We start from the raw sequence: 25681 nt of genomic DNA on the forward strand, positions 1-25681 counted from the left end.
TCTTGCCAACAAGTGCTACTTTGGACTGAGTAGGCAGTTCAGGAGCAAAGTCCTCTCTCGACGTACTAAAATCACACTTTATAAGTCACTCATCATGCCCGTGCTGGTATATGGCGCAGATGCATGGACAATGACAACATCCGATGAGGCGGCTCTTGGAGTATTCGAGATAAAGATTTTGCGGAAGATTTACGGGCCTTTACAGGTTGGCGACGGCGAGTACCGCAGATGATGGAACGATGAGCTGTACGAGCTTTACAACGACATGGACATAGTGCAGCAAATTAAAATACAGCGGCTCCGCTGGCTTGGCCGTCGTTCGACTGGACACCGACGCTCCAGCACTGAAAGTATTCAACTCGAAACCCGCTGGTGGTAGCAGAGGTATAAAGCTTTCGTCAGGTTATTTAAGACGGCAATGGAAGATATGGCTTCTGTCCACCACAAAACCAAACGTGAACGTGAACTGCTGGAGAAAGCGTTGAACCAAATGTTTCAACACAAAGAAAATAAATTTGGGCGGGACGAAGTTCGTCGGGTCTGCTAGTTTAGAATACAAAATTTCTCCTCTGAAACCCAAGTTATAAAATAGCCTGCATTAAAAAAGATAACTTTTCCGTCTGCACCCATCATTTATCGATTATAGATGATAAAGAGTGGAGAAACGTCAAAGATAAAAGTTGTGCAATAATAAACGTCGCTAAGAAAATGCCTGTGGTTGATGTATTTTTATTAAAAAATTTTATGAAAATCGAACTATTGTACATGCTTGCATTTCGTTCCGCTCCCCGTATCGTCCCGTAATGCTTCATTGTTGCAATATTTTGTGCCCCACGTTTTGTTTTTCTGACATCAATAAAGTTAAAAACTGGATTGTTGATGAACTAATTCAAAAATATAAATCAGTTACCATGCAGAAACCGGTTGAATCAAATGAGAAAGGCCGAATAGTGAAAGCTTCTATTGAAGAGCGAGCTCACAAGGATATTTGGCAATGTTTTGAGGAAATCGCCAAAGGCTCTGGTCCGTATAAGAAAAAAGGCGCCGATTTACAAATAGAGAAAGGAGATTACAGCTCGAAGGGGGTAATTTCTTATATTAACTACAAGCAATCGAAAGAGGAAAGCCAACAATTAAGAAATAAACTTTGATGATCACCCCATGTTAAAGTTATTTGCACTTACCTGAGCTCTTAACTGCAGTTAAGCTCTTGGTGAAAATGGGCTATTACCCAAACAATAAAGTTCTTTAATTTGGTCGAAGCATAGTCGCAAAGCATGGAGGATGGTTCCGTGCGCGAAAGTGGAAAATATTTGACTGCCATTCACCTGGGAGCGGCCAGAAGCGATTCTTGTGCGTACGGTTCAAATCGCAGCTCACAACGTCCGGATATTTTTATTCATGTATCCTCTAGTTAGCAAGCAAACACCCGTTTGAGAGCGAGCTAAAGTGAGAAGGCATAAAATTTCGCTTGCGCTGGGTTTGGGTCCCTCCACGTTAAAACCCCGCCCAATGAAAAAGAACAAACGGCCTCGGATGAGACCTCCCTTTTTTTGATGACGACCACGGCAATCGTATAAAGGACTATGATTTAAGGGTATGCACTTGGAATATCCGGACCCTTAATAGGGAAGGTGCCTCTGCCCGGCTGGTTGACGCCCTCGGGAAGACAAAGGCTGACATCACCGCCATCCAAGAAATGCGATTGGATGGGGCAAGGAAATGTAAGCGTGAAGCCTTGCGACGTCTACTACAGTTGCCACGTAAAAAGCGCAAATTCCGTTTTGGATTCGTGGTAGGAGAGAGACTGCGTCGCCGAGTACTGGCGTTCACCCCGGTGGACGAACGTCTAGCCACAATCCGCATCAAAGCTAGATTATTCAACATCTCGCACATCTGCGCCCATGCCCGACGGCAGAGAAGGAGGAGGCGTCCAAGGATCTCTTCTATGAGCGCTTAGAACGTACATATGAGCGCTGCCCCCGACACGATGTCAAAATCGTGCTTGGCGATTTTAATGCCAAGGTGGGTAAGGAAAGGATCTTTGCCGCCACTGTCGGAAAATTCAGCCTCCACGACGAAACGTCTGATAACGGATTGAGGCTGATCGACTTCGCAGGGGCGCGAAGCATGGTAATATGTGGTACTAGGTTCCAGCATAAGAACATCCACCACGCTACATGGCTGTCTCCAGATCGAAAAACGAGAAACCAAATCGATCATGTTGCGATAGACGGAAGTCATGCTTCAAGCGTTTTAGACGTACGTAAATACATTCCGAGGTCTAAACATCGACTCGGACCACTATTTTGTTGTAGCCAAGACACGCACCCGCCTCTGTGCAGCAAAAAATGTGCGCCCAGCCATGCAAGGAAAACTTAACGTCGAAAAGCTGCCACTCGACTGACACACCTGTTCTCTGAGAGCACTCTTCAACAATCCGTCATACGCGAGCAGTGGAACCACATTTCCCGATCATTAAGTGCCGCTGCCGAAGAAGTAGTTGGATTTCAGCGAGCCCGAAAGAACAACTGGTATGATGAGGAATGTCAAGAAGCCGCAGAGAAAAAGGACACCGCTTATAGGGCCACGCTGCGGTCGGGCGGAACGCGAGCCATGTGGGACCGTTATAGGGAACTGAAGAAGGAAGCGAGACCTGCCGCAATAAGAAGATAGAGACCGAAATACGTGGCTGCGAAGGCCTTGAGATGCTGGCCGACAGGAAGAACACCCGAAAATTTTACCAGAGGGTTCGGCGACTTACAGAAGGTTTCAAGACCGGGCGAACTCCTGTAAGAACAACAATGGCGACCTAGTGTCCAATGTCCAGAATATCGTCGTTTAAAGTACAAAACCGCGTATCAACAAAATGCAAAACCGCGTATCAAGATAATGCAAAACCTCGTATGTGAGGTTGAATAAATTATTTTCTAGAGAGTAAAGACACTCATANTGTGATTTCTTTAATCTTATGTTGGAGAAGATAATAAGAGCCGCAGAACTGAACCGCTCAGGCACAATACTTTATAAGAGCGTACAATTGCTGGCGTATGCCGACGACATCGATATTATCGGTAAAAACAAGGGCTACGTCTGTTCTGCCTTCTCGGGATTGGATAGAGAAGCAAAGCGAATGGGTCTGGTAGTGAACGAGCACAAAACGAAGTATCTCCTATCATCACACAAACAGTCAGAGCATACGGGTCTTGGCACCCACGGTACTGTTGACAGTTACAAGTTTGAAAAAGTAGACGACTTTGTTTATTTGGGAACCAGCATTAACACCAATAATAATGTCAGCCTTAAATCCAACGGAGAATCACTCTTGCCAACAAGTGCTACTTTGGGCTGAGTAGGCAATTGAGAAGTAAAGTCCTCTCTCGTCGTGCAAAGATCACACTCTATAAGTCACTCATCATGTCTGTCAGCGAGGGAGAGATTCTGCGAAAGATTTACGGACCTTTACGCGTTGGCGATGGCGAATATCGCAGACGATTTAACTATAAGCTGTATGAGCTTTACAACGATATAGACATAGTCAGCGAATAAAATTCAGCAGCTCTGCTGGCTTGGCCATGTCGTTTGAATGGACAAAAACGCTCTTGCTCTGAAAGTATTCAACGCGGGCCGCCACGTTGGTAACAGAGGAAGTGGAAGGCCTCCTCTGCCTTGGAAAGACCAGGTGCAGAAGGATTTGGCTTCAGTTAGCACAGAAGAGAAATGACTGGCGTGCTGTTTTGGACTCGGCCAAAATCGCTTAGGTGGTTACAGCGCCAATAAATAAGAAGAAGAGATAGTCGCAAAGCGAGGGCTTACATTCAATACCCTGTATCAGCAGTTTTACAAAAATGAGATTCTGACATAAAAATACATCTAAGACTTAACTGTCATCGGTGATATTACAGCTGACCTTGCATAGCGCTTGACAGAAAATTTTATATTAAATTGCAAAGTCAGAATTTACATCAGTAATGACTACGGTGACCATCCGTCCTGTATTATACAGGACATTCCCCTTTTTTCGACAACTATCCTGGTAATTTATTTATTTCATACGGGACGCCAAATGTTCTGTATTTCTTTTAATGTCCCGTATTTGTGCCATTTTCGGTATTTTCTTTCAACGTATTTCACGTTAAATATTTTCTGTGTGTAGTAAAGCATATTGAACAGGTAAGAGCAGAAGAGCAGGTGATTTTACTTTTGTCTGGAATTTGGTTTTTAAATTGTCATTTTTGTTTACATTTTACTCTAAAATTATAAACTTTGTTTACATATATGGATCCCAAACCAATAACAGAACACACATAGCTCGCTGTTTTTTCTCGGATACTATTAGCTGTTCAGTGCGCGTGGAGTGGATGCAGTTTCAAAATTTTGTGAAGAGAGAAGATACCCATTGGGTGAAAGTTCGCCAAAAAAGTTATTCCTGATTTTATCAGGGATGCATCTTCAACATGAGGAACTCCAAGGCAACCTTGTGAATCTTGTAAAAGTAAAGAAGTTCTCAAAGATGGAAGGGAAAAGGAGCGCCTCAATTCAGCTAGTTCCGGATGCTATTGACTGCATTGTGCTTGGCCTAAATCAGAGTATGAAAATAATGCGTTGAATACCACCCGTTCTTCAAGAGTAGTCGGATAGTTTCATCATGTATCCTCTGCTTAAAAGTCACGAGCACAAAGTACAAAGTTATGGAAAAATATTTTACAAATGTGTGGTGTTACAACTGAGCACTTGTGTGCTACTTTCACAAAAGATCGAAAAATATATGATCCCGGGATTTTCGGGTAGCTTTTCCACTATCCCGGGATCCCGGGATTAGTCCCGGGATTTAGATATTCATTACTTTTCAACAACTTGAATCGAAAAAATTGCTTTTATATTGTTTGAGAAGCTCTCCTACCATGAAATAAATAATAATAAATGGGTTCGAAACCTACTTTTTTATTCAAAGTGACGTTTTTATTTTTTCTCTCTGACCGCAGGATTTATTTTGAAGAGCTTTGTAATTTCAAAGATATGATTGTTTTCAAAAATTGTTAAATAAATTCAATGCAATGTAGAATCAAAATATGGGTAACAAATGCAATAGGAAATTTCTTTAGAATTTAAAAATTTAAATTTTTTGGATTCACAAGGACAAATAGGTAATTTTTAAGTTGACAAAGTTAGAAGAACGATGTTATCGAGTTTATATAAGCCCTTAACATGTAATTTTTTCAAAAACAAATATTGCGAAATTTCAAGGATTAAATTTCAAATGACATTTTCAATATTTACCCTTGCCCTTCTGCACCAGAAACTTGCATCTGTTTAAATTCTACATTAATTTTATACTTATACTTCTCTGAATTTTTTAATCAGTTTTTGAATTACTGACGTCAGAGTGAAAAACTAAAAACGCAATCTTACTATATTTGGCCCATGGTTTCGCAAATATATTGATATCTGTGTTTAAAATTTACTATCGTGCGGTGTTATACGTATGTATAATGAGCTAAAGGGTGAACACACCAAAACTGCGACACTTTGTGAAGCTTATAACTTACCCAAAACGAATTCAATATTTTGAAATTCAAATACCATAAGCTGACCACATGACCTTAGTTGGACGTAGAAGAAATTTCATTTGAATTTGATTCCTAGTTGAGTTAAAAATGGCAACCTAGTTAGAAACGAGACAAACCATTTTGCACGAGTTTATAAATGATCCGGCCTTAAGTACACGTAAAATTGCTAAAAAGTTAAAGATTGCACTATTCGACAGTTTGCAGGGTTTTAATCGGTACAAATAAGGCCTGGCAGTTACGAGAAAACCAGGGAGCGGGGGTTAGCATGGTCAAAGTGATAAAAACAGTGCTCGGAAGGTCCTCAGTGCGTTTTGCGAAATCCGAAGATTTTGTCGCGTTATGTTGCAAAATCCGTACGCAGATCGCAGTTTTTCGTACAAAAGGTAAAGCGGAAAGTTCATTGAGATGTTATACAGCTCAAACAGCGTCCAGACCAGGCGCAAAGTAGAATGTTACAGCGAAATCCCGCACTCGAAAGTTGTATGAATTCTAAATTAAAAAATACAACTGTATTGTTATGCACTACGAAACCTACTGCTATAAAAATTCAAAATATATTGCAGGTCAAGATTTTTATACTGGTGCAAGTCGTCAAGATGGCCCTGAAAGTTGTAAGCTGAAAATGAAGTCCAAATTTCCAAAAAAAAACACATGGTTTGGCAAGCTATTTGATCTTGTGGCCGTAAGAGCAGCCCTTTTTTACCTTCCTTTTATTATCTCGGGATGTAACTATGTAATATTGATGCGCCTAAAAGATGCAGCGATTTCTATTCTCAAGTTACATACCTGGTACAGTACGAATGACAATTATAATAGCGAGGTTTTAGTTTTTTAAACTATAATTTTATTTCCCATCCGGGACAATGAATGATCAAGTTTATCGGGTGGGTGCCTCAAAAGGCGTCTTCTGTCATTTATCAACAGATAAGGAGTAGGCCACTGTTCTAGGCGGACGTGGAACCTGCCACTATGCCAAGGACACATTGCCGTGGTATAATGCAAATAACATCAATTTTGTACCTCAGACTGTCCAATCCACTCCAATAGCCCAGAGCCACGTCCTATATGGGGAATATTGGTCAATTGTCAAAGAAATCTTGAAAAACAGGTGAAACAGTGAAAAATATTGAAGAGTGCAAAACAAAGTAGTTGTGTGCATCGCGTAAAGTCGATGATGCAGTCGTGCAGAACAAGATGGCGCGTGTGCGATGAAAATACCGATCACTTTGCATATGGAGCAAATATAATTAATATTTTAGACATTTTAATAACATCTATAACTTCCAGATTATATAATACAAAAAAAAAAATTATTTCAAAGCTGCTAGTTTGTTTCTGGTAGTAATTTTCTAAGTGTCGCAGTTTTGGTGTGTTCACCCTTTAGGCATTTATGAAAAAATATAAATTATTAAATGAAAAAAGAAATATAGCTAATACTGGTCAAGAAAAGGAGTTTCTAATATTGCCAATACTGCAAATTACAAATCCCGAAAATCCCGGGATTACTTGCCAAGAATCCCGGGATTTTAGAGACCTTAAAAAGTCCGGAATCACGGGATTAACATTCCTAGTCCGCACGTAACGACGTTATAAGGATTTTAGAACGCGATATCCCTAAATCAAGAATAGTCACAACTCAAAATTTTACAAAATTTATTTTTTGTACACACAGGCCCGCTAAAATTTCTTCTTCATCACTATCTTCTTTAACTAGAATAATACTAATAAGACTGTTTTTGTTTTGCTTGCGCCGCTTATATATAACATCAAGAGTGCTTTGCCTCTCCTGAACATTCGGGATTTTTTGAGTTGTGACTTTTTTTAGATTTAGGGTGCGATGTGTATGCTTGTATACTAGGGAATCACTAAGCGAATAGTCTCGTTTTGTGTTGTGAACACTAACTTTATGTTTCGTTTGATTCCCTATTTTGTTTGCGATAGCTATCGCGAAAGCCAGCAGAGTAACTGTCATACCTAAACAAAAGCGTCAGCGTTGTCTGGCTGTCAAAACTGAGCGGTTGGAAAATCCGATTTTGACAGGGCGTTAGGTATTGAAGTTGGGTGCAGAAAACGGCGTAACTGTCATTTTCGTGTTACACACAAACAAACCTATGCTTATTTTTGGTGTTATTTCTGCATTTGACGCTTTTGCTTTGGTATGGCACTTCAGCGCTAACGCTAGGCGTTAGAAACCGCTCTGCCCAACGCTTTGGTTTAGGTATAGCAGTAAAGTTACCGCCAGCAAAATTTTTCCTAGTGATTTAAATCGGTTGTGTTTCGTTACCTTGTATGAGCGAAACTAAACGATACCGAAACGTTTGCTATTGTATGTTTGCGTGTTTTGCATTCATTTATTTTCTCGCGAAGTGAAAATATGCTAAATTTGAGTTATTATAATAATAACTTTTAATTATTGCTCGCTTCCATTTCGGTCAACCATGCAAATTAATTGTTAAGAAATACCGATTAAAAACAGCAAATTTTGTTTAGAATACGGTTTCAGCGAATGCGCTATAAAGACACAGGTATAAACACTTGCAAGAAATATGTCTTGAGTAAGTCGGTTTCTTGTTAATGCGCTTCTTGCGTAGGTTTAACAAGTTATACATATAATAGTTTATCCAATTACTACATACATGCATACATAGTATAAAGCTTGTAAAAATGGGCTGCAAATAAATTTGTTAGAAAATTCCTCTTTTATTGAGGAGTTGACATGACAGAGGGGGTCATCGAAGGATTGATCCTAGTGCTTAAAAATTACAAACTCATAATTTGAAATGGCAGATTAGCAACTTTTTTTATTCCAAGTAGTTTTAAATTAAAATGATTCATTCTATTACCAAATACTTGACACTCATCTCTTAAAAACTTTATCCTTACTGCTCTCATCTCTGTTGATCATTATGCCAGTCTTTTCAGCAATGGATGAAGAATTTGTCAAATGACTTGCATAATCAGAACTATTAACTTTATGAACCGTCTCAGCAGCATCAGTAGCATCAGTAGCATCATTAACATCATTTGTGTTCTTCAAATGTTTTTCTATTTCAGTACGCACCTTAGCTATATCCTTTTGACTAGATGAAAACAATTGGCAGTTATTCGTAAATAAATATGTGCATTGAGGTTATTTTAATATTTACCTGATTTGAACAAACAATATCCCATTTATAGTGTTCAGCATCTCCAAAACAGAGCCCATGGTTGGCGGCTGTATATGTATTGGTGGCAATCCAGTGCTTAATTTTCCATTTGAATATATGTCGTTCATTTTACGTTGCAAGAGTACAGCCTGTTGTGTAAGTAAGCGCAAGCATTCCGCTGATTCTCGAGTTTTCTCATGAGCTTCTCCCAACTGTAATAAAAAATGTATGCACGTAAGAACATATTTCTTAGTAATATATACATATGTAATACTTCTAAATTGCTAGTACTATGTGTTTTCAACAGGGTTCGGAAATTCTCATTTAAGATTATTCATTTTCATTCATTTATGAGATTTATCATGATCGATAATATTCCAAATCTATTTTTGCATTCTTTTATTGCGAGTGAAAAATGCAAACAAAATTTATCATCTCTAACAGGCTAACCTAATATTCGCGGCTTGCGTTTTGGTACGCATGCCGTCGAATTTGTTTTTTTGCGTCACCCGAAATTGACTTGCATGCGTTTGCATTTGATTTCATTGAGCGAAACGTCAAATCAAAATGTCACGCAGAACAAAAATTGGAAATTGAGTTAGCTTCATACGCACGCCGTTCAATTTCGGTTGATCTCATACAAGTTGCATGTGCATGAGAAATTTTTGACAATAAATTGGCGGCGTGCGTGAATATTAGGTTAGCCTGTCACATTCGGAATGCTGCTTTTCATTCGCGATCGAAAAAAGCAAAGAAATTTCCTCTCACTCGAATATGAGAAGTCCGAGCATTGCCGATATCGGCCTCTCATACATGAGAAAAACGATGCAACTAATCCATTCGCGATCACTCACAACAGCTNTTTTGACAATAAATTGGCGGCGTGCGTGAATATTAGGTTAGCCTGTCACATTCGGAATGCTGCTTTTCATTCGCGATCGAAAAAAGCAAAGAAATTTCCTCTCACTCGAATATGAGAAGTCCGAGCATTGCCGATGTCGGCCTCTCATACATGAGAAAAACGATGCAACTAATCCATTCGCGATCACTCACAACAGCTAGCTTATCGCGATAAACTTATCGCGAAAAATTTTCAACGACGTTGTATGGGAGATTATTTTCGCGTTTGTTTTTGGTTATGCACAAATATATGAATTATGACGTGTAGTTAAAGTATATTCCAAGCGTACACTTTTCAATATAATGGTGTATCTGCATGTTATTTTATTATAATTAATGCGTTTATTTATTATATCTAATAAATGGAACTTAGTGGGGATAATATTGACTAATGAAAGCAGAAAAAACTATATAAATTTTGTATCTATTTAAATGTTTTGATTCGCCATTATAAGAAAATAAAAATATACACCCGTTAATAGAATAAGAATATTTTTTTTTTACCAGGAGGAAGCATCGAAAGCCTGTACAAGTCAGTGTGGGAATTCAACCCGAACTAAACCTCCTGCTGTCCAAGTACCGATCCCCCCGGTACCACCGTCAAGTATTCCGTCGGGAGGCGGTTTGAGCACTAAGCTCGCACGTACGATCCAGTGAAATGTACTCAGTCCTGGGCTGTACCTAATAGGTTCTGCCACGTCTTAATGATAGTGAAACTCTTTTAGTTTTCTACTATGTATTTATTTAAGTATCTCTACCNTTTTCTACTATGTATTTATTTAAGTATCTTTACCTGAAGTTAAAACCATATACAAACACGGTACTTATATATTAACTATTTAAGATGATGTTAAGATGATTTTCTTGTAGCGGTCGGGCCAGATTTTGAGCAGCCCCGTCGCTGGTAGTTTCGTTGAACAGGCATTCAGAAATTTAACCCATGTACGTTTATGTGTACTGCCTTGGCGGTTGGAACGGCCTAGATTCCAATCCGCGCCTACGCGTTGGTAAATGAACTTCATTGTTGGGGAGGCGGTCTGAGAGCGCCAGTTTCTAAGCCGCATAAGCTTGGCGGTTGGAACGACCTAAGTTCCAATCCGCCCCTACGATTTGGACGAATAGGTTTCAAGGCCGGTTGGAACGGCCTAGATTCCAATCCGCGCCTACGCGGTGGTAAATGAACTTCATTGTTGGGGAGGCGGTCTGAGAGCGCCAGTTTCTAAGCCGCATAACCTTGGCGGTTGGAACGCGCTAGGTTCCAATCCGATCGTGCTCTTCGGGTTCGCGAATTTCGGAGCCGCATTGCCTTGGCGGTTGGAACGCGCTAGGTTCCAATCCGATCGTGCTCTTCGGGTTCGCGAATTTCGGAGCCGCATTGCCTTGGCGGTTGGAATGGCCTAGGTTCCAATCCGCGCTTTTGCATTACATACCTATTGCACGTCTTTGCCGCTCTAGACATCTCAAACATTTCATAATTGACGCTATTTCACTGCTGGCTAAACTCCATTCCTCTCTACCTCTCAGCATATAATTTACTACAGCTTCTGGAGACAGTGCTGCGTTGATATACTGTTGGGAGTCTACGTCTCTGTTCGCTGAATCGTGGGCACAGTAGAAGTATGTGCCCCGGGTCTTTGATGGTGCCTTTTCCGCAGAAGTCACAGTACGGATCACTATCGTGTTTGTATTTGTAAAGGTACGCCTTGAAACAGCCATGACCGCTTAAAAATTTAGTTAGATAGAACTCTACTTCTCCATGAGACCTCTTTGTCCATCGTTCAATATCCGGAATACAGCGATGCGTCCATCGCCCCTTAGTTGAGCTGTTCCATTTGCGCTGCCATTCTAACAGGCTGTTTTGCCGTGCATGGGTTCTCTGGAGCTCGTCTCTTTGGCTTGAAAGTAACATGACCGATTCTTTGGCCAAGATGTCAATTGGAAGCAGACCGGATATCACGAACGCCGCGTCGTCTGAAACCGTTTTAAACGCGCTGCAAACACGTATTGCACATAAACGATAGGTCGCATTTAGACCACGGTAATATTAACAGTGGAGCACCGCTTGATGCCATACAGGAGCACCATACATAATCTGACTTTTTACGACTCCTGCCAGAAGCTTCCTACTGCGTTGTTTAGGGCCTCGGGAATTTATCATTATTCGTGATAGCGCTGACACTGTCACAGCCGCTTTTTTTTTTTTTTGTATATATTCTAAGTGCGCTTTGACGGTCAACCTCTTATCGATCAGGATTCCCAAATACTTTATCGCTGGTTTTGTTGAAACGTTACGTCTTCTATTTTTTTATATATATGTATATAGTACATATATAAAGCTCGCAAATTAATAATCAAAATTATTGTACAGTGCACGTGGAATTATACCAAAGGTGCAAAAAAGTGCGCGAATACTCCATCGCTGGTGACTTGGTACCTAGCGAAGGTTCCCCACCGAAAGTGGAAGTTTTTTATCGTGTCTTATTTGTGAAAATCCAAACAAAATCTCTGGCTATTACTATAAAAGCAAAGAGAGAGAGAGAGTGAAAAGTGCGCGAAACTTTTGTTGTACCCTCAAACAGAGGGGCAAATAAATAAGCGTCAACAGCAAGTGTATACAAAGTTGTCAAAACGCAGAAAAAAGTACTGCCAAGTGAAAAACCGAGGTTTCACACCTCCTGCATGGACACTAACTCACCACGGTATGGTGGAGTATATGGTGAAACCCAGTTTAAAGCGGTCGAGGAACATACGAGCACTAGCAAACAAAATATGAGTGAAAGTATGAATTCCCTGTCTGCATACCCTTTTCGTAGGTGTCCAAAAATACCGCGATCACCTGATCGCACCCCTTCCAACTGTATAGCGGGCTAAATGACAACGTTGTCGATCCGTCAGCAGTTGGGAGTGAGGTAGGGAGTGAAGCTTGCTCTCAATCAAANAGGTCGTAAACAAACTGAGAGACATACACACTATTAGTATGGTGAGAGCAAAGATTGAGGAGGTGAGTAGGTTGATGAACGGGCAACGTCACGTAAATCAACAAATGAAGAATGTGTTAGCTAGCGCTGCTAAACTATGCAAAAGCATTGAGAATGATACAAAAACAATTAGCAAGGGAAATACGGAGTCGAAAAGCACTCAAACTGGCCCAACAATTGTAGCCAAAAACCAAACAAAGCGTAGCAGAGCTTCAACAGAAGGCGGTCTTATAACCGAAAATCAGGCCCAACCAATAAGGAAACGGTCGCGTTTTTCTTCCCCTCGCGCTGACGAAACCGGTCAGTCACGCACAAACCCTACTGGTCGGGATGAGGCCAATGAAATTCCGAGTGGTCGTCCTGAGGATGGCGGGCAAAATATCCCAGCGGACAAAGAGGGTTGGACCAAGGTGGAGAAAAAGCAAAAGCGAAATCCAATTCATATGCAGACATTTTAAAAATGGTTAAAAGTCAGGACAGCCTCAAGGACTTTAGTGAATCAGTTCGTAAAATACGGAAAACAGCAAATGGGGAACTGCTGTTTCAACTCGGAAAAACATCGGACCAAAATACCACAAAACTAAAAACTGCAGTAGGCCACCGACTATCTGGAAAGGCTGAGATGAAAGCGCTAACAGAGCAAACGTTGGTGGAAATTCACGATATTGATGAGATCACATCCGGGGAAGAAGTAGTGGAAGCCCTCAATTCCTTACAAAGTGACATGCATTTTAAGAACTCAGACATCCGCTCATTGAGAAAAGCCTATGGTGGTACACAAACTGCTTCACTCTTGTTGTCCACTGACACAGCCAGGGCTCTAATTTGAAAACGAAAAGTCCGGATCGGGTGGGTGATATGCCGCATTCGTGAAAAAATTCAGATCACACGTTGCTACAAATGCTTAAACGTGGGCCACATAGCGAACAACTGTTCGAGTACAGAGAATCGAAGAGGTGCCTGCTTTAAATGCGGTGAGGAAGGGCACACAGCCAAAACATGCAGAAACCCAGCGAAGTGCGTCTTATGTGCAAATAAAGACCTAAGCCGAGCAAATCACCACACCGGAGGCGTAAAATATCCTTTTTATCAGGAGGCTGTCCGTAAACTACAAAGACCATGAGAGTACTCCAATTGAATCTGAACCATTGTCAGTCCGCTCAAGACCTACTAGCGCAAACAGTAAATGAGTTAAGCGTAGACATTGCAATGCTCAGTGAACTTTAAAAACACAGAGATTCCACAGTATGGACTCGCGACATAGACGGGAAAGCAGCAATCTGGTCATGTGGACAAAAGCCGAGTTTTATTCAATGTGTAGTCTCCGAAAACTGCTTTGTATGCGCTAAACTTGAAAATTTGTATGTGTATAGTTGCTATATACCACCGAGCACTCCCTTGCGGCGTTCGAGGATATTTACTTAAGGTGTTCTTACACGATATGTTTTTGCATGTGTACATGCCACTTTTTACATATGGAAATGCCAACATATCGTGTAAAGCAAATTAGAAAAATGTTTCTATTTTTAGCTGACACACAGGTAGAATCATCTAAGTTTAGTTTATTTCGTTTTCAAAGATCGTATTTTTACCTTCCTCTTATTAGCTCGGGATGTAACTATGTAATATTGATGCGCCTAAAAGATGCAGCGATTTCTATTCTGAAGTTACATACCTGATGACAGTAGGAATGGCAATTATAATACGGAGGTTTTAGTTTTTTAAACTATAGTTTTATTAAATAGTTAAATAAAGACTGTGAATGTGACAGACATACGTAATTACATATGTATTGAAAAAGTCACATTTACAGATGCAAATACATACCGTGTAAGAACACCTTTAGAAGAAAACTTGATAAAAGGAAGGTCTGCATTTCATATCTATGTGCACATGTTACCCAGGTTTTTTTTTTTTTTTTTTGAGAAATATAAAGGTCCTTTACAGATTTTGCGAAAAAAGTATTTTATTGTTAATTTTCCACAGATTTTACTTTAGTTGTATTACTTAGTTTTTAAATTTTAATCCTTATTTACATTTGGCAGCAGTGTAAAATTTGAGAGAAAAGTTCATTTGCCACGCATGTCTTCGTCAGTTGATTTATTCCATATCTTCTGTAACCATAAGCAAATTTTCTCCATTTTGAGTCCTTATACTCCCCCTTTTGTCCAACATAAGGCCTCATACTCAAAAATCGAATAGACTCGGAACTGGTGTCTAGGACGACCATTCATTCGACCAACCTTATACAGTTTTTTTTCTTTTTTGTATTTTTTTATACAAAGCCTAAGAAAAAATACACATGAAAAAGACTTGCGTGCCAAATGAACTTTTCTATCAAAGTTTAAACTGCTGGCAAATGTAAATAGGGATTTATATAGGGAAATTTAATAACTAACTAATACAGCTAAAGTAAAATCTGTGGAAAATTAACAATAAAATACTTTTTTCGCAAAATCTATAAAGAACCCTTTTATTTCTCAAAACAACCAGGATAACAGTTATTCGTCGCCAATCTGTACATACATATATATACTGTGNATTTATATAGGGAAATTTAATAACTAACTAATACAGCTAAAGTAAAATCTGTGGAAAATTAACAATAAAATACTTTTTTCGCAAAATCTATAAAGAACCCTTTTATTTCTCAAAACAACCAGGATAACAGTTATTCGTCGCCAATCTGTACATACATATATATACTGTGCGCAACAAAGTATTGGCACAGCAAATTTTTCACAATATATGCAACAATTTTCATTTAAATATTTTTCCGCTAATTGTGTATAAAAATATGGCTCATTCTACAACAAAAAACATAAAAATATAATTCCTAAACTTTGTGCAAAACTCGCGAAAATTCAGCAATTTTTCATGAAAATTTTCAACTTTTTAATCACATTTTTTAGAATTTTTTGAGTATGCAGATTTGTAGCCAAATTAATTTTATTATAACAAAGTACAAGTTTTAAATAACTAGGAATTACCGTTGATTTTTGGCAATTTTTTTTAACGCAGTCTCTTCGATACAAACATTTTTTTTTTTCGAAAATACTTTATATGAAAAAAATGCAAAACATCTTCAATACAAAAAAGTCTCAAAAATCAACGCGATTTTTGACTAACTCCGAACTTGCATTTTTTTACTAGAATTTAATGGATTGCAAACCTGCATTCTCAAAAAATTTTAAAAAATCTGATTAAGTTAAAAATTTTGATGAAATTTGTATGAAAATTTACTGAANCGATTTTTGACTAACTCCGAACTTGCATTTTTTTACTAGAATTTAATGGATTGCAAACCTGCATTCTCAAAAAATTTTAAAAAATCTGATTAAGTTAAAAATTTTGATGAAATTTTTATGAAAATTTACTGAATTTTCGCGAGTTTTGCGCAAAGTTTAGGAATTATATTTTTATGTTTTTGTTTTTGAATGAACCATATTTTAAACAAAATAGGCGGAAAAATATTAGAATAAAAATTGTTGCATATATTGTGAAAGATTTGCTGTGCCAATACTTTGTTCCGGCAGTGAAGGCCNTTTCGCGAGTTTTGCGCAAAGTTTAGGAATTATATTTTTATGTTTTTGTTTTTGAATGAACCATATTTTAAACAAAATAGGCGGAAAAATATTAGAATAAAAATTGTTGCATATATTGTGAAAGATTTGCTGTGCCAATACTTTGTTCCGGCAGTGAAGGCCATAGTTATTTACTGAAAAGTAGCGCAGAATGAGCAAAAATTTTGCAGCAATAATCAACTTATAATTAAGCATTGGTTTTACTACGACCTTGCAACGACGGAAAAATTTAACTTGTGAGCCTTTTTAGCCTCAAGTATGTATGGCTCTTATTTGTCAAGGATAATTTTTTGTTTGTGCTACCCCTCCATTTAGTTCCTTTTTATAAAAAAATTTGCTGAGCGAAATTTTAAGTTAATCCGATAAGTGTAAAGTGTGCCCCTCGGCCCTCAAAATGCGAAATTCGCTTTTGTATTACTATTTTGAAATAACGGCGGTAATTCACATGTTCATGGCTATTCCCTTTTCTTTTTCAAGAGTAAATTGCAATTTTCTTGAGAAATAAATTTTATATTGACCTTTGCAAAAAAAAATATCAGTCGCCCATATCATTTGAAGTGAACAACGTGGCACAATGTCACCACCTATACTACGAGAGAAAGTTTATTTGCTCGGGCATTACTCGAATGAAATTGTTGGAAACAAACTTCCATCGGTGAAACAAGCGTTAAAGGTTTTCTTTTTCAATTTGCGGGTGTGTAAGTTAACCATAAGGGGAAGTGCCTCACTAGTTGAGCGGGAAGTGATGATATATTGGGAAAAAGCACGAATTCCGACGCAAGATTTAAGGAACTGTATACCAAAGTTGGAAGCTCTGTATCAACAATGGAGGCAACTTCAAAAATATGTGGGAGAATGTCGGATGTTCATAAGAAACAAGAAGCAGATTTTGTAGACAAACTTGAGGATCTTTTTGACATAGCGCACGCCAATGCTTTGAGTATCATTACGATTGAAGAAGACAAGCAGTTCTTAATTAATCAGCGGTTGAGAGGGCGGCCAGGGTTCATGTATGGAATTGATTACCAGCTAATTGCGAAAGAGGGACGACTTTCTGAACGAAAAATACGAGAGGGGAAGAAGAAGGAGCGAAGCGATCATGAAATGCAACAACTGAGTAAGTATCTAAGTATTTATATGTATGTATGTTGATATTATTAATGGTTTTCATGTTTTTTAGCTCAACCTGCTATACTCATGACGTCGAGTTCAAGCAGTAGTGATTTGGAGCAGGTTCCACGAGTCTCAAACGATGTATCACCACCAGCAAAAAAGAAAAGAGGGCGCCAAACAATAATTACACCAAAGCTTGCGGCTGCCTTGGATAAGTGCAAGATCAGTGACAGGAATGCGGTTCATATCCTGATAGCTTCTATAGAAGCGCTTGGTCACGATGTTGATAATTTCGCAGTCAACAGGTTCTCGATTCACAATTTTCGAGAGAAACTCCGCGAACAAAAGGCTACCGAAATCAAAAAAAAAAATTCAAGGATAGAAAACTGAACGCTGTTACCTTGCATTGGGATGGTAAATTACTTCCAGCATTAACGGGTAAGGAGAAAGTAGATCGACTTCCTGTGATTCTCTCAAATTGTGGTACTGATCAACTTCTTGGTGTACGTGCATTGCAATCGGGGAGTGGTAAAGAACAGGCAACAGCTGTTTGTGAAACGCTTGCGGAATGGGGCCTTCAGGATTACGTGAAAGCATTAGTTTTTGACACAACAGCATCAAATACTGGCAGTTTTAAAAATGCGTGTGTTTTGATCGAAAGCTTTCTAGAAAAAGACCTTTAGTATTTACCCTGTCGGCATCACATTTACGAAATCATGTTAAAAACCGTTTTCGAGGAAAAGATGGGGAAAACTACAGGTCCAACTGAAAAATTTCCTTGTTTTATTCGAAACAAATTTGGAATCGAATTTGGATCGAACAATTTGTTTCGAATAAAACAAGGAAATTTTTCACTAGATTCGATTTAAGTGACGAGTTCCTTAATACAGATCCTTCGCAGTGGCATAAGAATGAAGATTTCGTCAAAGCTCTAAGCCTGGTTGAGAAATTGAAGGTTGTAAACGATCCGGCGGAGAGAGGCGTGAAACTAATGGAGGACTACAATAACTTATTTACAAAAAACGAGCAACAGAAGCAGTATGTGCTTCAGGTTGTAAGTGAGTACCGACAAAAATTTCCAGATAGCAGAAAACAAACTTTATCGAAAAATAAAGAGTTCTAAGTTATCATGACATTTTCTTTGTGAATTATTAACTCATATTTATTTCAAACTTCTTTGCCATTATTCTGTAAACTGAATTGAATTGAAGTAATAAATAGTCTTATAGAATTATATAAACTAAATACAATATGGATATTAATTAATTGATTGTTTATTATAGTTTATTAATTAAATACAATTTATATATAGTTTAATATAATTAACCAGACATTTTTTTTTTACTAATTACTCTATAAAAATTTTTGGAAAAAATAAAATACTTGAATTGGCTTTGTATATGATTTTTGGTGTGTTTTGCATTTTTAAGGGCCTAGGGGCACACCTTACCCATATCCGATTGACACCAAATTCCACAGAGCTCTTTTTTTTATAGAATGGAACCAAACTAAAGGGTAGCCTTCGAAAAATTATAAAAAAAATTAAAAAGTTGTATATAAGAGCCACCCATTAGGGTGAACAAAACATTTGCAACTGAAATATAAAAATGTGAATACTGCCGATTGCAAAGCAGTTAAATGCCTGAAACCTTTTAATTTTATTTTATTTGAGGCAATGGAAGTTTATTTACAAAAACGATTTATTCAAATGCCAGTTATTTTCTTAAATGTAAATTAAAATACTACAACACCAAAAGATTGCAACTCAGAGAAAGCAGTACATTATTTTGAGTAAGATAAAAGAAAAACTTAATATTTCGTGGCAAATCCATGGCTATCAATAACTGCCTTGCACCGCCTCGGCATTGACGCTATCAAGTTATCGTCTGTTATGGTCTGAGGTATATTTCTCCACGCATCCAGGACTCTTTGGAAAAATTGGTCAGCATTTGCTACATTACTGCGATCAATCCTCTTTTTTACTATTTCCCATAAATTTTCTATAGGGTTAAGGTCTGGGGATTGCGGGGGCCACTCCATTACGTCCACTTTATTCCTCTCGAACCACGATTTTAGGACCTTTGCCGCATGCTTGGGGTCGTTGTCCTGTTGGAAGACCCACTTTATTGGCATTTCCCACTCGGCGTGTGGCAGCTTTACGGATTCCATAATGTCTTTGTTAACATACTGATCCAATGTACCTTTAATACGATGAAGCGGCCCCAAACCAGAAGCGGAAAAGCATCCCCAGACCATAACATAGCCACTATGTTTGACTGTTTTGACACAGTATGATTTTTGAAGACGTTTGTTTCGTCGACGTCGAACGTAGCACACACCATCACCTACCAAATTAAATTTAGACTCGTCGCTGGAAAGTACAGTTTTCCACTTGCTTACCGGCCAGTTTATGTGATCAGTAGCGAACTGCAATCGTTTTTGCTGATTACGTTTACTAATAAGCGGTTTCCTTGCGGGTCGGTAAGTACGCAAATCTGCGGCAGCAGTGTGACTTAAATACAATTATAGCGTAATTCATCGGAAACGCTAAAAAACATATTCCATACAACGCCCTAAAAAGTTTTCAAGATAAGTAAGTGATCGCGAATGGAGCATCCGCATTGTTTATCTCATTTATGTAGGTGCACACCCAAAACTCTTACATAATAAAATTTTATGAAGAACGTACGTATTTACGAAATTGTTTGGTCTTCAGGGAAATCCAAACTAAATCACACAACACCGCACTTAGGGAAATGCAGTTTGAAGACAAAATCACTATTAGATATAAAAAATAAACGCAATCATTATAATAAAATAACATGCAGATACACCATTATACTGAAAAGTGTACGCTTGGAATATACTTTTACTACATGAATCTATGTATGTATGTAATTTAAATATATGTACATACATATATATTGCCACCATAATTCATATATGTGTGCATATTCCTACATTCCTTCCAACCGAAACGCATTTGCTTGCATTGCTCTCATATACATATGTATGCTGTATGCATAACAAAATGCATAACCAAAACAAACGCGAAAATATCTCCCATACAACGTCGTTGAAAATTTTTTGCGATAAGTTAGTTTATCGCGATAAGCTGTTGGGAGTGATCACGAATGGATGACTTGCATCGTTTTTCTCATTTATGAGAGGCCGACATCGGCAATGCTCGGACTTCTCGTATTAGAGTGAGAGGAAATTTCTTTGCTTTTTTCAATCGCGAATGAAAAGCAGGGAAAATTTTTTGTCGATCGCATTCCGAATGTGAGAGATGATAAATTTGTTTCCATTTTTCTCTCGCGATAAAAGAATGCAAAAATAATTGTGGAATATGAATGAAAAGCAGGGAAAATTTTTTGTCGATCGCATTCCGAATGTAAGAGATGATAAATTTGTTTCCATTTTTCTCTCGCGATAAAAGAATGCAAAAATAATTGTGGAATATTCTCGATCGCGAACGTGAGAGAATGTGAGTGAGAATTTGCGAACCCTGGTTTTCAATCCGAAATCAAAGAAAGACAGTCTACGACAAATTTTGTAAACTACTACATAGACTGAAGGGCCATATCATATCAGGGGCAGTTCGGGGAATTAAACAAACAAACAAAAATTTGACGGTCTCAAGTTTCCTTCCAAGAGCCGCATGCGTATCGAGCCCTAACCGCGAAAATAACGTAAATTTTGTTCAAAATCTAATTTTCTGTATCAAAAAGTAAGTTCTAAATAAAAATCCAAGGCCAATTCATATATGGTGGTAGCGGTAGTACAAAAACAAAAGATACTTTCGTATGTTTAATAATATGGAGATGTAACTCAAAATTTACGTTTGTTGAGATTTCATTATGCATATAATAAGCTTGATAAGTAGAATATGCTCAGTTTAACAGATAACCATACTTCTTAAATATGGCGATGATATGTGTCTTTCCATCTGTCTTTTTGTATACCAACAGAATGAATTGATAAAACTGTAATTGCGTTTTCCCACAAATTTGAAATTTTGAAATAATTCGTTATACTATTAAACGTAATAAAAATTCCAACATTTTGCTTCATAATCACTACAAAACTTTCAATCAATTTTTAATTGTTGCACAGGTCTCTAGCAATAATTTGGCTTTAACCGATTGAAAAAATATCAATTAGTCGACGTGTTATAGCCAAAAAACCATATAAACAATATGCTGAAAAACGGCATTTGACTGCAAAGTTCGAAGGTCGATTAAAAAAGAATTCGAACTAACATAAACAAACGCCGCGATACGGGTCTTCTAATTTAGCCTCTATTTTCACCCATCACTCTCAGAATCGACCTAACTTTTGCTAACCTGAATTTGTTCCACAGTGTTATTGTACATATCGATAACAATATAAATTACTAAATCGATAACAAAATCAATTATTTAATCGATTATTATACCGATAACAATATCCATTATTGTATCGATAACAAATCGATAAAAATATCGATTATTATATTGATTATAATAGCGGTTATTTAATCAATAGCAGTATCGATAACAATATCGATTATTTTATCGATAGCAATATCGATTATTATATCGATAAAAATATCGAGTTTTATATCGATAACAATATCGATCTTCATCCTCATCCTTTTCTTCATATTTATCTTTAGTTCTGCGTATTCCTCTTCACCTTTACCTTAAAGTGTTTAAATTTACTTTGATCTTCGTTTGTTTTTATTCTCAAACCGTTAAACCGCTGAGAACCATTTCCATGTGCATTATTCCCCTTGAGTTTGACAATTTACTCCCAACCAACCAACTGCCGCTAAAGAAGTTTCACTTCATAAATTCAAGAAATGTTTTTACCCTTTCAGTTACCCTAATTCTTATGTATCCGTCATTGTCTCCATTTTCGTCTTTATCTTCACTTTTGTCTTCTTTTTTTTACTTCATCGTTATCATTTATTTCTTCATCTTCATATTTATCTTTATTTCAAAGCTTAATTTCCAATTCAAAGTGAAACAACATGCGAAACATGTCAAATTGAACATGTTGCAGCAACATCTATATACAAATACGGAAATGTTTAAACAACGGTTTAGGCCGTAATTTTCAACCAATTTTGAAACCATAAAAACTCTGCTCATCTACAGAAAAATGCTTGGTTTGGAAATCGGTTCGGTAGAATCACCAAACGAACGGAGATAAAATTCATGTTAGCGTATTAATATATAGATATGGCACTTCACAGCTAAGGAATGAAATACAGGAAATTTGGCGTCCCGTATGAAATAAATAAATTACCAGGACAATGAGTAAAAAAAATACGACTGTCCCGTATAATACAGATGGTCACCGTTACCTACATGAATACATCGCATGAATCACACATCACACTAATCACAGATCACATCACATCACAGCAAGCGACATCAACATTGAAGCAGGCCTAGAGCCCCTAGGAAAGGGATGTTAATAGCAGAAAAGATACGAGACATTAGTAGCAGCGCCGGGACCTACATAAGCACGGTTGCCACACACTTGGAGAAAATGTTACCAAAAACTTGAAAAAGATTACCAAAAAGTTACCAAAAGTATTAAAAGCCTTTTTTCTTTTGACATAAACAATGGGCGTTACTTGTATTAAAGTTGCCTAGAAGTTTACATACATTACTTACATGATATCTGCACTTGCCAAATCGATCAAAACCACTTTTTGAAAAATCATAAACTTAAGGGTCAAAGCTTATAATAACTTTATGTTGAATTTATAATGTAAGCGGATATTCCGTAACGTGACATCAGTTAAGTGCAACACCTGCCCTGGCTGGTGGCACTTTAGGGCATGTTCAGGTCTGCGCACCACACGAGATTGGACGAGGAACTTCCGAGGGCCCGTGTTGCGCTGTACGGTCGCATGCCCCAATTGCGACGCCACCCACTACCACCAAAAGGCGGCACCCTCCACAGCAGCGAACACAGCCAATGGCGGTCAGGCAACACACAAACCTTCGCCATAACACGGTATGGTAGTTGGTGACTTCACTGCGCACCACGATCTTTGGCCTTCAAGCCTGCCAAACGATCTCAGGGGAACACACTTGGCTGAGCAGATAGACGATTTGGCATTCTGCACAATGAACGACGACGCACCCACCTGGATTATGGCCAGCTGCTGCGGCTCACCACACATAACAACAGTCAGCGCTGGTCTGATCAACAGCGTATCATGGCGACCTATGCTGACCCTAGCATCAGACCATCTGCCCATAGTCATCTCGATCGATAAACCTGCCGACTTTGCTTCCGCGGAAATCCGGACCTATATCAACTTCACCAAAGCTGATGGGAAATTTACTGAAGGCACCCTCGTTGCCCTCCCCACAACAACCGACATTCACCTAGGTAAACGTAAATTCCGCAGTGTTGTCACTGTTGCTGCACCTCGCTTCGTACCAGCAGGTTGCATAACGGACCCCTATCCAAACTTCCCTGCTGTCCTAGCCGATGAGCGTGACAACCTTCGTGAGGCCGGTCCCGGAATTCCCCGCATCAGAGATCCCAAAACGGAGATTCGGCAGCTTGTGAACGTACATAAGCGGAGCCATGCGCGAGCTATTCTATTTTAGCCGGCAATTTATACTGCATCCTCCGGCGGTGACCAGAAGGCTGCACAAACTGACAACAACAAGTGCGCCTCTTGTTTTCACCAGCGGTGAAGTTCAGGTAGCCATCGCACAGTGGTCCAATCTGCTCTAGTAGGATAATTTAATTATTATGTTAAGAACTAAGACAGATATCGGGATGAAATTTTCCACAAATTATGTTTGAATGACTAACAACTTCTGCTCATAAAATGGGCAAGATCGAATAGCGACCACTCCTACCAACCATATAATTAAAAAATTGTTAAATTTTTCGTCAATTTCTGGTATATTTTTTAAGCACTTGCGCACGGTTATAGATACCTGCATACCTAAAACTCTTTTTAACTATTTGGATTAAAATGTTAAACATTTTGATGAAATTTGTTGAATTTTTCCAAATTCCGTATACAGTTGAAAGTTTGACTTTGAAGCATGAAGCGAATTTTTTAAATAATTAACAAACAAAATTCTAGCTTGGAAAACATTGTAAATATATAACAAAAATCATCATGCACTCACTTTAGATCGCTAGTGTGTATACTCTTTGGTATGAATTAAAAATAGAAAGTCGGTTATATCTATACCGTATTGACGCCGGATCCGAATTAGCCACCTAATATATGTATAAAAACATTTTCATAAAACTTTTGTATTCAAGCAGCTTTTCAAATCTATGTATGTTTGTACTTAAATTTTTATGAAAGTATTATTTCTCGTTTCTAATTTTCTATAAAACTATTTGCAGTCATTAACCAACAAATAAGTTGTCGACAACAATAACTTGCTATACGAAATAAAATTATTAGTGGCAAATCAAAATTTTGAAAAGTGCCGATTTTCACATTCGATAGTTGGACATGGTAGCGACGAGATGTACGAGCATTTTTTTCTTAAGAGCTGCATACTGATTTAAGAAATTTGTTATAGAAGCAAATTTATTTTCTATTTATTGTGCGTAATTTTATATGAATTTTTAGTTTTTCTTGAGAGCCTTTACAAATAAAAAAAATTTCGGAATATGAACATGTGTACATACATACGCAGCCATATAACTTGATTTCAAGAGAAACGAATTTTCATTGGGCACGTTCAGAAGGCGCAACAGCTCAGTAACTGGTGCGATTGCACCTTCTGAACGCGTTGTTGCGTACTTCTGATCAACTGAATAGTTGCGTGTTAGATGATCGTAATATTTTTCTGATCATTTGAGACAACATGTTGGTGTCTACCTTTGAGAGTTGAATTTGACAGCTAATGTATGAAGTCGTTCAGAAGACGCATAACGATCACTGATTCTTTTTTTAGCAACGGTTGCGCTCAACTGCTGCGCCTTCTGAACCTACCCATTGATAACTTTTTTTTTTTGATAACACTGCGACAGCTCAAATTGGTATTGAGTAAAACCAAATGCAAGATAGAGTTTTTGAATTTCATTGAGTGTTTTTTTAATAAATACTCAAATTAGAGGTGTATGAATGGCGAAAGAAAACTTTATCCGATTTTTTTTAAATCGAAACTACATTTTTACATATGTACATATGTACATGCATACATAAATATATTTAATATGAAATTGAAATTTTCACATCAATTTGCGCTATCTTTAAACCCATGGTTTCAATTGTACGCATATCGTCAGGGTTTTCCCCACAACTTGGTTTTGCTGCAGTGAAGCGACAGAACAAGTGACGAGAAAAAATATATGCGGACACTTATATGTATATGTATCTATGCACATACGTATCTATGCACATA

At 38.1% G+C, this 25681-nt stretch overlaps 1 protein-coding gene across 1 annotated transcript in view; it reads right to left on the reverse strand.

Moving 5' to 3' along the window:
* Positions 1–8344: 8344 nt before the first annotated feature.
* Positions 8345–25681, reverse strand: part of clu (clustered mitochondria protein homolog) — a 65756-nt gene continuing 48419 nt past the window's right edge. Inside the window, exons 7-8 of the mRNA XM_017639040.1 lie at positions 8717–8928; positions 8345–8650 (exon numbers count right to left, since the gene is read on the reverse strand). Of these exons, the coding sequence (XP_017494529.1) occupies positions 8428–8650; positions 8717–8928 (435 nt within the window). The 3' untranslated portion in view covers positions 8345–8427. The remainder of the gene's footprint in view (positions 8651–8716; positions 8929–25681) is intronic.

This window comes from Rhagoletis zephyria, unplaced genomic scaffold (assembly GCF_001687245.7).
Source record: "Rhagoletis zephyria isolate East Lansing unplaced genomic scaffold, Rhagoletis_zephyria_1.1 Rzeph_scaffold_00148, whole genome shotgun sequence".
Classification (NCBI taxonomy): domain Eukaryota; kingdom Metazoa; phylum Arthropoda; class Insecta; order Diptera; family Tephritidae; genus Rhagoletis; species Rhagoletis zephyria.